Source organism: Chrysochloris asiatica, unplaced genomic scaffold (genome assembly GCF_000296735.1).
Source record: "Chrysochloris asiatica unplaced genomic scaffold, ChrAsi1.0 scaffold00205, whole genome shotgun sequence".
In the NCBI taxonomy this organism is placed as follows: Eukaryota; Metazoa; Chordata; class Mammalia; order Afrosoricida; family Chrysochloridae; genus Chrysochloris; species Chrysochloris asiatica.
Genome location: NW_006408723.1, coordinates 2,103,244 through 2,114,819, shown reverse-complemented (window position 1 = coordinate 2,114,819; position 11,576 = coordinate 2,103,244). Strand labels below are relative to the sequence as shown.

At 42.4% G+C, this 11,576-nt stretch overlaps 1 protein-coding gene across 1 annotated transcript; it reads right to left on the bottom strand.

Annotated features, from left to right (window-relative positions):
• Positions 1 to 1,852: 1,852 nt before the first annotated feature.
• On the bottom strand, positions 1,853 to 7,811 carry CKS2 (CDC28 protein kinase regulatory subunit 2). Its single transcript, XM_006872583.1, has 3 exons — positions 7,689 to 7,811; positions 3,420 to 3,547; positions 1,853 to 2,185 (listed from the first exon to the last, which is right to left on the bottom strand). The coding sequence occupies exons 1-3, from the start codon at positions 7,745 to 7,747 to the stop codon at positions 2,133 to 2,135; spliced, it is 240 nt and encodes a 79-aa protein (XP_006872645.1). The 5' UTR covers positions 7,748 to 7,811; the 3' UTR covers positions 1,853 to 2,132.
• Between the last annotated feature and the right edge of the window lie 3,765 nt (positions 7,812 to 11,576).

Here is an 11,576-nt window from a genome sequence, read left to right as displayed (position 1 = left end):
CCTCATCTTTCTCCCGCGGAGCAGCTGGTAGTTTCGAATCGCTGACCTTAAGGTTCACAGCCCGATTCGTAACCACTACGCTACCAGAGCTCCTTATACTCAGAACGGTAATTATTCTAAATACCAAGTTTCAATGCTATCCACCCTGTACACAGGGTAGATAGGAACAGGCAACTTAAAACATTGGCTACCTAAAATGAGGGGACAATAAAGGCACGAAGTGACTGGCTTACAAGATTTCAAGAGGGAGCTTAGTTTATGAGGGTTGGGGGAAAGAAAGAGTCCCCATTGAATAGCTATCATCTTGTCTAGATGGGTCTGGTGAAAAGAGATGGGGATAAGATTGTAAGATTCAATAGTGAATAACTGTTATCATGACTAATAGCGACTGTCACACTTGTAAAGGTAGAAGTTTTGTAATGAAAAAAAGGGGAGTGGCTAATCTTAAAGCCCAGAAACAAAGGACCCTAGGACCATCAAGAGAGGAAAGCACAAATAGAATGCGGGACCTTATCCAGAGAAGCAGCAGCGCCAGAGATGGAGGCAGAGATGGGGGTATGGAGAGGGGCAGCGGCTGAGGACTCTAGATTCATCAACTAAGAGGACTATTAACTGCAAGCAGACTTGCAGAATGTGCCCTTGGAGATTAAGTGGGTTTTTTTTGTGTGTGTGTGTGTGCTTTTTTTAAAAAAGCTAAAGTGGATAAAGAGAAATACTTTTAACTGATGGTATATGGAGGGGATTATAATCAATGTAATGAAACAAGTTATATGAATTGTTGAATGTGAACTGATGATATGCCCTGTGAACTTTCACTCAATCCACAATAAAAAACTTAAATTAAAAAAAAAAAAGATTAAGCAGTTTAGAATGGGCTTCTTTCCTGTTCAAGTGGTGTGCCATTTTTTAGAAACTCCAAGTAGCAGCTGGTGAGCTTGAACTGCCAACTTTGTGGTTTAAACCAAACTTTCTGCAAGGAAACCCTATACAGGGTTGGTATGAGTCAGTACAGATTCAGACATTTAACAACAAAGAGAATGTGCTATAAAATCTACTGTGGCTCTTTTAAATATTTCCTTGGTTCTGGGTTAATGCAGTGGACTGCAAAGTCTGTTTGAACAGCAAGGTTGGTGATTCCAAGTTCACCAGCTGCTCCTAGGAAACCCTATACAGGGTCACTATGGGTTGGAACTGACTGAAAGACACATAATAAAGATTCTTCAAAGTTAAATGGAGCCATACAACCAGCTGCTTGTCAAATTACGTGCTTACCCTTCACATAGACCAAATTCTTTGAGAGGGCCCCAAACACAAGATGGATTCTGCCTATAAAGGACTCTGGGAATGAATCAATGAGATAGGACAGAAAAAAACCACACCAAATGCAGACTTCCTGATAACGTCAATTGGGACTTATTAACTAGTACAAAAATGCCTCCTTCCATCATAGGTTAGCTGTTTTTCTCTTGGCTCCCCTGTATGTATATAAACACCCACCCTATGTATCTTAGAGATGTGGTATATCGCTGTTTGTCAGTGTAACCTTGGCACCAACCATCGTCTGTATGTCAAGTGAAAGATCAAAGTAGCCTTTTTTTGCTTTTTGGGATCCCAACCTGTGCCACTCGGACACACCTCTGTCCAGTTGCTGTTAAGTGCCATCGAGTCGGTTCCAACCCATAGCACCCTGTATAGGGTTTCTGCAGAGCAACTGGTAAGCTTGAACTGCCAACCAAAGTCCAAACGGCTTTGCTGTCTGGTGCATTAACCCACAGCGCCACACCAGAGTATGACAATACTCCCATCATATCAAGCTTTAAAAAATATAATTCAATAACTTCCAACAGCGACAAAATGCAACATAAAAACTTTATTATTAAACAAAAGTAACAGGTAAAGTTCAACAGGCACTTTCAATTAAGAGAAAAACTAACTAGAAGAAAAGTTTAAACACCTTAAAGCAATCTACTTGTAGTTGCATTTAACTGAGCTCTGTTGCTGTGAAGAATACAGCTCATGCACAGGTATGGATGAATTATTTGTACATTTTTCAAGTATTCACTGAATACTACCATATATACACATATACATTAAATTTGAAAACTATCCCATTGGTGATCCTCAGATACGCTTCATTTTTGTTGATCTTTTGGAAGAGGTCGTCTAAAGAGAAGAATATGCGGTTCTGTGGAAAGGAAAGAAAATAATGTAAATCTATGATCAATATTGTTAAGGAGTCCTGGTGTGGCACTGCAGGATTAAGCATTGGAGGACCAGGAAGGGTGGCGGTTCAAAGTCATCAGCAGCTCCTTGGAAACCCTACACAGGGTCTGAACTGACTGAATGGAACTTAGCAACAACACTCTGGAGAAAAAGGGGTAGTATCTTTATTGTTGTTAAGTGCCATCTAGTGATGCTAAATAGGGTTTCTAAGAAGTGGCTGGTGGGTTTGAACCACTGACTTTGTGATTAGCAGCTCAGTTCTAATCCAACAGCATCACAAAGGAAAGCTCTTTATGGAAAGAGTTAACTTATTCAAATCAGCTACATATTACCTATATACATTAAAAAAAACACCTGTATGCTAATAAAAATGCAAATCATTCATGGGCCCATCCCCCAAAATTTTGTTTCAGTAGATAGGACCCAGGAATCTACAATTAAGTACCTTAGTTGTTTTTGTATTTTCTGGAGAAAGATCTTTTGAACAATTATTATGATTCTATATACTAATCCTAAGAAGGCTAAATTTTATGAAAGCAAGATGGTTTCAGTTCTACCTAATTCAGCATGCTTTCTCATTCTCTTCAAAGCAATTGGTGGTGGTGGTTGTGTGCCACCAAGCCTGTTCCAATTCTTAGTGACCCTGTATAGGGTTTCTGAGGGTGTAACCTTTACGGGAGGAGAAAACATCTTTTTCCCACCAGTGACTGGTAGATTTGAACTACTGAATTTGAGATTAGCAGTCCAGTCTATAATCCACTATACCACCAGGATTCCTTGTTCAAAGCATTGTTGTTGAGTCAGTTCTGACTCATAGCGATCCTGTAATAAGGTTCCTGGTGAATTTGAACCACAAACATTGCAATTGATTGCTTATCCTACAGTGTCATACCAGAAGTCTCCTTTAAGTCACTCAAAGTGACTCCAACTTTCATGTATGCAGTCCTGGTGTGGTGCTTGCTGCAGGATAAACACTGCACTGCTAAGCCACAAGGTTCACGGTTTGAATCCACCAGTCACTCCTGGAAACCGTATACAGGGTTACTATGATTTGGAAATAAGTCGACAGCATATAACACCTTGTCTTAAAATTCTCAGTTTGAAAAGAGAAGGCATCAACATCATATACTCATGGCAAAATGTTTTTAAATACTACCCGTTAATTCAGTTACACTTTAATTAATTGCAAAACTTACCTGGCTCATGAATCATGTAGTGCACCCAGCCTAGACTTTGTTGAACACCTAGTCTCCTCCACTCCTCTTCAGACATTAGATGGGTTTTGGGTACTTGTTTGGAAAGCTCTCTGGGTAACATGACATGCCTGTGAAAAGATACAAGTGTTAGTGCTCTATGTAAACATGGGTTCTATAGAAATATCACTTTACACAAGAAATCTTTGTGATATTTAAAATTGTTTTATTCTTGAAACACTCAGTTATTTAAAGCAACTCTATGGAGTCTTGGTGTAGTGCTATAGGATAAGCAGTAGACTGCAAGGTGAGTTCAAATCTACCAGCCACTCCTAGGAAACCCTATACGGGGGTGTCTATGAAGTCAGAACTGACTCAACAGCACTTAACATGGTTATGTTTGGAGTCCTGGTGTGGTGCTGTAGGGTAAGCACTGGACAGCAAAGTCAAACTTGTTCAAATCCACCAGCAACAACACGACAGCACTTAACAGGAGCAACAGTCACATTTAGGAAGCCCTGGTTGCACTGTGGGTTAGGCATTTGGCTGCTAACGCCTAACAAGGTCAGCAGTTCACACCCACCAGCTACTTCATGGGAGAAAGATAAAGCTATCTGCACTCAAGATTTACTGTCTCCTAAACCGGGCAGAGCCTAAACTAGGCAGAGGAGTCCTGGTGTGGCGCTGTGGAATAATGTGCCAGACTGCAAAGCAAGGTCGACGGTTCAAGCTCACCAGTGGATCCTCAGAAACCCTACACAGAATCATTATGAGTTAGAACTGACTCAATGGCACTTAACAACAAAAAAACTGGGCATATGGTTACCCAAAACATCCCAATCTCCCTTGCAATATGCTCCTCCAACACCATAACTCAAAAGCATCAATTCTTCTATGGTCTTCCTTATTCACTTTCCAGCTTTTGCATGCATATGAGATTACTGAAAATACCGTGGCTTGGGTCAGGCGCACCTTAGTCCTCAAGCTGACATTTTTGCTCTTCAACACTTTTAAAAAGGTCTTGTGCAGCAGATTTACCTAATGCAATACGTCCTTTGATTTCTTGACTGCTGCTTCCGAGAGTGTTGATAGTTGATCCAAGAAGAATGAAGTCCTTGACAGCTTCAATCTTTTCTCCATTGATAAGAATGTTGTTTATTGGTCCAGTGGTAAGTTTGTTTTCTTTACATTGTGATGTAATGCATATCGAAGGCTGTGCTCTTTGATCTTCATCAGTAAATGTTTCAAATCCTCTTCACTTTCAGCAAGTAAGGTTGTATCATATGCATATCTCAGGTTGTTAACGAGTCTTCCTCTAAGCCATGTTTTTCTTCATATAACCCAGCTTCTTGGATTATTTGCTCAGCATACAGAGGTTGAATAAGTATAGTTAAAAAATACAACCTTGTTGCACATCTTTCCTAATTTTAAACCATTCAGTGTTCCCATGTTCTGTGTGAACAACTGCCTCTTGGTCCAGGTACAGATTCCTCATGAGCACAATTAAGTGTTCCAGAATACTCATGCTTCGCAATGTTGTCCACAGCTTGTCATGACCCACACAATCAAAAGACTTTGTTTAGTCAATAAAGCACAGGTAAACATTTTCTGATGTTTCTCTGCTTTTAGCCAAGATCCACTGGACATCAGCAATGACATCCCTCATTCCATGGACTGTTCTGAATCCGGCTTGAACCTCTGGAATATAATATATACTACCTTCTCCACGGCACGTAACAACAACAACCTTCTCCATAAACCATGCAAACAAGCTCTTCAAGGTCTGATGAGGAAACAATTTTTAAGTAGCTTAAAGCCTACATGGAAATTCTACTTATATTTTACGGCATGTAGATAGCTTTCAAACTATTTATATTTCCAAATCCAACAGTATCATGGACCTGTTACAGAGGGAAGGGAATAAAAAGGTCCCCCAACTAAATGGTAACATTGGTATATTCTCTCCTCCAAGAATACCTAGGGCTGAAAAACAAAAACAAACAATACAAAATGTAGTTAACAGCATTTGTATCAGATGCTGTACCACCATATACAAACCACCCTAGAATCATTCCTCAGTGGTTTATTGTCAGTATAGAGTTCCCATTAAAAATATCTCTGGAGATGAGATACTATATTGTTTCATTAAAGAACTCTGGTAGCATAGCAGTTATGAAGATTTCCTTCTGTATATTATACTTTTTGAATGTACAGTTTTCAACATTTTGAAAGCACAGTCTAGTATCAGGTAATTATACTGGTATATTAAAAGAATATAACTACTAGGTATCTTAATGTTTATATTGTTTTAGAAATTTATACAGGCCTTATCAAAAACATTTTTCAAAATGAATGTTTCCAGAGATTAAGGGAAATATGCATTTGCAGACAAACGAACTGTGTTAAGTTTACAAAAAACGTTTTCAGGTTTTTGAATTTTTGAGTTTTAGACTGGCGCCAATGACACAAGTTACTTGATTGTGTCAGCTTCCACTCAGTGACCTCATATGGAGTTTCTGAGGAGCGGCTGGTGAGTTTTAACTGCTGACCTTGTGGTTTGTTGTCCAGTGCTGATCCTACAGCAACAAAGGTGCCCTTAGTGGTGCAATGCTTAAAGCACTAGGTGGCAAACCAAAAGGTTATTGTATCAAACCCACCAACAACAGGAGAAAGGTCTGCTTCATAAACCCTAAGGGGCAGTTCTATTCATAGGCTTCATATGAGTCAGAATCAACCTGTTTGGCAGTTTAAAAAAAATTTTTTTTGCCACTAGTAAAGTAAAGACAATGGCACTTAACAACAAAGGGAAAAAATTTACGTTATTACTAGAAACTCCCAGTTTTTTGCATGTGAAAATAGACTTCATGATACTGGAGAAAGGGGTGCAAAGACCACCCATGGCTATGACCTTTCTTTCCCAGATGTCACTCAGTGACCCTGTAAATGTTTCTTAAATTGTTAATCTTAGTAAGAACAGAAAGCCTTAGCTTTCTCCCATGGAGTGGCTGGTGGGCTCAAGCCACCAACGTGGGGGATTCACAGTCCCAGTGCTTACTTTCCAGAGCCACCCAGTCCCCTCAGAATGTATTTCTGCAGTTGTGCTGTAAGAAGATAGGAAGAAAGCAAGGCTACTTTACTTGGCTGAGAACCTAAGTCCCTATCTCTCCTACGTTTTTTGGTTCCTTCCCAGAATGCAACGTTCTAGTTCTTAGCAGTAAAACAATGGTTTAACTGGTTATTGAAGCTGGGACCCCCGACAAGTCTCTTGCATACAATTAAGTCTAACAAGTTTTGCTTAAACTCCCTTTGCCGAATCCAATTTGCTAGCTATTTCCCAAACTATATCCTAGTGCACGAGGCAAAAGCATTTATTCCTTAACGGTAAAAGTTTATTTGGCCAATACTAGCAATTTAAAAAGCCAGATCTACTAACTCAGCCCAAGTTCTCAATTTAGCTTCAAAACGTTGCCTCTTTGACAATTTCTCGAAATGACTTGTGTCTTGAGTCCCAATCAGGAGGCAATATTTTAGCTAATGGTTCGGGCTTTCCCTCTCGGTGCAATCACTCATTTCCTGGTGGCGCGCTGGGGTAAGCACGTTCGCTCAGGCCCGGGTCTACCTACGAGCCAACCATCGACATGGCTGAGACTAGCCTTGGATCTCTGTGCTAAAAGGCAGTTTATTCTCTTTACCGCGGGCAGCCCCGAACTCCCGCCCGACACCCTTCGGAGCAGCTCCACTCGGCCCTCTCCGCCCGCTTAGAGTCCGAGTCGGCGCCACGGCAGCGGGTTTAACTTTACAACCGGGAAAACACACGGCCGTCTACTGCGGCTGCGTTAGTCCCGCTCTCCGGGACTCGGGCGGTGCCTCAGAGAATGCGCGGCAAGCCTGCCAGGAAGTTAGCAGAGCCTCTTACAGACCGCTCGGAGGCAAAAAGCCGAGCGGCCGCACGGCGTGGGGGAATGCCCGGCTGGGCTCCGACCCCACGGCCTCCCGGAGCCGTTGGCGAAGCTGCTCAGCAGGCTTTACGCCTGTTTCCAGCCTGGTAGCTTTGACTCAATAACCGGCCACAAGAAAGCGGTCTTCCAAAAAAAAAAGCCCCTTTATTTTTCAAAAGTACCTGAACAATGGGCAGAAACAGGCTGAGAGGCTACACAGTCCCGATCTCAGAGCTCAGACGCAAGAGGATCGGGGCTGCCTAGACTCGGCCGCCCGAGCGTCCTACATCTCCCCTGGGCTCCGCAGGGAGCCTGAGCCCTCCAGATAGCTCACCGATACTCATAATGCTCGTCGAAGTATTTGTCCGAGTAGTAGATCTGCTTGTGGGCCATCGTGCCAGTGGCGCAGCAGGGCAAGGTGAGTCAGGAACGCAAAGAAAGGGAGCAGCAGAGAAAAATACCAGCGCCGGGACGCTGCAACAACACAACTGAGGTCAACCGACCGTGGGCCTAACGATCCAGGTTTGAATCCGACAGCCCGATGCTGATTGGACGACAGCACCGACCAATCACCTTCCACGCAAACTGCGGGAAGGCCTGGGCTGGCTCCTACCCTATCGTTGCTTCTCCTCCTTCCATCATCAACCAATGAGAGGTCTGTTGCGAAGACACTCCAAGGAAGAACTAGAAGAGCATTAAGGAGTGGGGGCGGAGAACTCCCATACGTATTTAGAAAAGGGCGATGCCGGGACGTTAGGCGGCGCAGAGCGCGTGCGCAGAAGTTTAGAATGTTCCAGTGTGTGGAGCCGTTGGGGAGGGGGGAACTGAGGGTGGGTCCGCGATCTCGGGGATGGGGGAGGGGGGGTAGAGCCGCGGGCAAGGTGTTGGGGAATTCCAAAGCTGGGAAAAATCTGCTCACTTGTGATCAAGTCGCGCGGGGTTTTGGAAGCCTTTGCGTGTCGGGTAGTTTTCCTTCAGTTTTTAACTGCTAATTTTTATTTTAAAGGCAAAACACGAAAAAATAGAATCGAAGTCTGTTGTGATGGGTCCAATCGTGCTGCCGTATGGAATCTGCTGGTGCTTGTCAGAGGAAGGAGCCCGTTGCCTTCCTGCCAGGCCCCTGAGGGAGGGGACAGAGGGCCTGGGCGAGCGGTAGTTTCCTGTGGAAGATGCAGCACGATCGCCCAGTGGAGAGGGTAGCTGGACAAGTTCCGGCAGGAGGGTAAATTGCATGGACTAAGTAAGCACTCTGCAGATCAAGTGGAGCAGAGGTAATCGGCTGTAGTATTTGGGAGAGTGCTGAGGAGTCGGATGATTACTTAGATGGCATAAGCAACTGTAAGGACGAATTATCTAAATGGTGGATAACGTATGTGGTTAGTGATGCCACTTACGGAGGCGAGACCGACTATTGAGGAAGGGATCTGGATATTAATGAGAATTTAGTCAAATGTGCCTGGCTTGGGAGACATTACCAGGTGGTGCTCTGTCTATAACCAAAAGAAACCCCTCATTGTCGTCAAGTCGATTCCCAATCATGTGACCCACAGAATGAAACACTGCACTGTCCTGTGCCTTTCTCACAATTATTAGTATCGGCTGCCACTGTGCCTGTCCATCTCGTTAGGGATCGTCCACTTTTTCGCTGATCCTCCACTGTACCAAACATGATGTCCTTCTCCAGTGATTGTTTCCTCCTGATGGTGGTGGTGATGTGCTGTGGAGTCGGTTCTGACTCATCCGAGGCTGTAAATCTTTACGAGATTCAAACTGCTGACCTTGAGGTTCGCAGGTAACCACTCAGAAAGATTCAAACTCCTAACCTTAAGGTTCGCTGGTAACCTCTCCGCTACCTACCAGAGCTCCTTGTTTCCTCTTGATAACGTCTCCTAAGTATGAGAAGCAAAGTCTGAGCATGCTTGCTTCTAGGGAGCATTCTGGCTGTACTACTTTCAACACAGATTGGTTTGTTCTTCTGACAGTCCCTGGTGCTTTTAATAATATCCTCCAAAACTATAACTCAAATGTATCAATTCTTCTACGTCTTCCTTATTCACTGTCCAACTTTCACACGTATATGAGGGTGCTGAAAAAGCTTGGGGCAGGCGTAGCTTAGTCCTCAAGCTGACATCTTGGCTCTTGAACACTTCAAAAAAGAGATTTTGCCCAGCAGATTTCCTTAATGCCATATGTGATTTGATTTCTTGACTTGTTTCCATGTTGATAGTGGATCCAAGCAAAATTAAGTCTTTGACATTTTTTCCTCTGTTTATCATGATGTTTATTGGTCTTGTGAATTTTATCTTCCTTACATTGAGATGTAATCCATACTGAAGCCAGTAGTCTTGACCTTCATCAGTAAATATTTTAAGTCCTCTTCACTTCAAATCAGCAGGGTTAGGTCATCTGCATATTGCAGGTTGTTAATACAATCCATATAATATCTTCATAAAATCTTAATTTAATTCAGAGTTTTGAATTATTTGCTCGGCATACAGATTGAATAAATATAATGAAAGAATACAACCCTGGTGCACACCTTTTCCTGATTTTAAACCATTCACTATCCCCTTGTTTTGATGTAGTCTGGTGGTCTATATACAGGTTCCTCATGAGCACAACCTAGTGTCTTGGAATACCCGTTCTTTGCAATGTTATTCATAGCTTTTCATGATCCACACAGTCAAAAGCCTTAACTTAGTAAAGCACAAGTAAACATTTTTCTGGTATTCTCTGCCTTCACTCAAGAACCATTTGACATCAGCAATGATATTCCTAGTTCTACATCATTATGAATCCAGCTTGAGTTTCTGTCAATTCGCTGACTTTTTCGATTTACCTTCAATCGCTTGCATGTGATATATTGTCTGATGGTTTCTGCATTCCGTTGGGCCACACATGGCCACATATGGCCACACCTCTTTTTGGAATGGGTGCAAATATGGATCTCTTTCAGTCGGTTGGCCAGGTAATTAATTGCCTTCCAAATTTCTTTTCATAGATGAGTGAGTACCTCAGTACTGCATCAGTTTGTTGAAAGATTTCTATTTGTATTAAATCAATTCCTGGAGCTTTGTCTTTTTGCAGATGGCTTCAGTGCAGCTTGGACTTTTTCCTTCACTACCATAAGTTCATGAGCATAGGCTACCTCTTGAAATGATTGAAAATTGACCATTTCTTTTTGGTACAGTGACTCTTCAATCTTTTTTTCATGCTTTCTGCATCATTCAATATTTTGCCCATTGTTGTTAAGTGCCACAAAATCAGTTCTGATTCATAGCAACCCTGTATAGGATTTCCAAGGAGTGGCTAGTGGGTGTGAACCGCCGACTTTGTGGTTAGCTGTCAAGTGCTTATCCTACAGCGCCACACCAGAACTCCTATTTTGCCCATGTTTTTGTTGTCAGGTGCCATAGTTGACCCCTGACCTTGTTTTAGTTAATGATATTGAGCTTTTCCACCATCTCTTCCCACAGATGTTGTCAGTTTGGTTCCTGTGTATTCCATCTGGTGAGATCGATTTGTAAATTGCCTTTTATGTTGTTTAAGAAAGGTATTTGTAGTGAATAAGTCATTGAACTTGCAAAATTCTTATCAAGCAATCGCTAGCATCATTTCTATCACCAACCACTGATCCTTCCTCTTTATTTATAACCATTGCATTCCAATCATCAGTAATCACCAGTACATCTTGATTGCATGTTTGATCAGTTCAGACTGAAGAAGTTGGTAGAATTTTTCAATTTCATCATCACTGGCTTTAGTGGTTGGTGTGCACATTTGAGTAATAGTGGTCTTAACTGGTCTTACTTGTTGTCATATGGACATTATCCTATCACAAATAATACTGTACTTCAAGATAGATCTTGAAATGTTCTTTTTGATGATGAATGTGGTACCATTACTCTTAAATTTTTCATTCCCGGCAAGTAAACCATGTGATTGTCAGATTCAAAATGGCCAATATCAGTCTATTTCAACTCACTAATGCCGGGTTAAGGAACTCTCGTAGTGTAGTGGTTACAAGTCAGGCTGCTAACCTCAAGGTCAGCAGTTCGAAACTACCAGTTGTTATGCGGGAGAAAGAAGAGGGTTTCTGCTTCTGTAAAGATTTACAGCCTCAGAAACCCTGTACAGGGTTGCTACAAATCAGAAACGACTCCACAGGACACAGCCACCACCACCACCAATGCCTAGGATGGAGTCTTGGTGTGGTGCTGCA

Excerpts from the sequence above, each read along its gene's own strand:
- CKS2 (XM_006872583.1), bottom strand. The coding sequence starts at position 7,747 with ATGGCCCACAAGCAGATCTACTACTCGGACAAATACTTCGACGAGCAT. Across the intron at positions 3,548-7,688 it reads GACGAGCATTATGAGTATCG|GCATGTCATGTTACCCAGAG; the intron begins GTGAGCTATCTG and ends ATCTTTTCACAG. Across the intron at positions 2,186-3,419 it reads CTACATGATTCATGAGCCAG|AACCGCATATTCTTCTCTTT; the intron begins GTAAGTTTTGCA and ends TCCTTTCCACAG.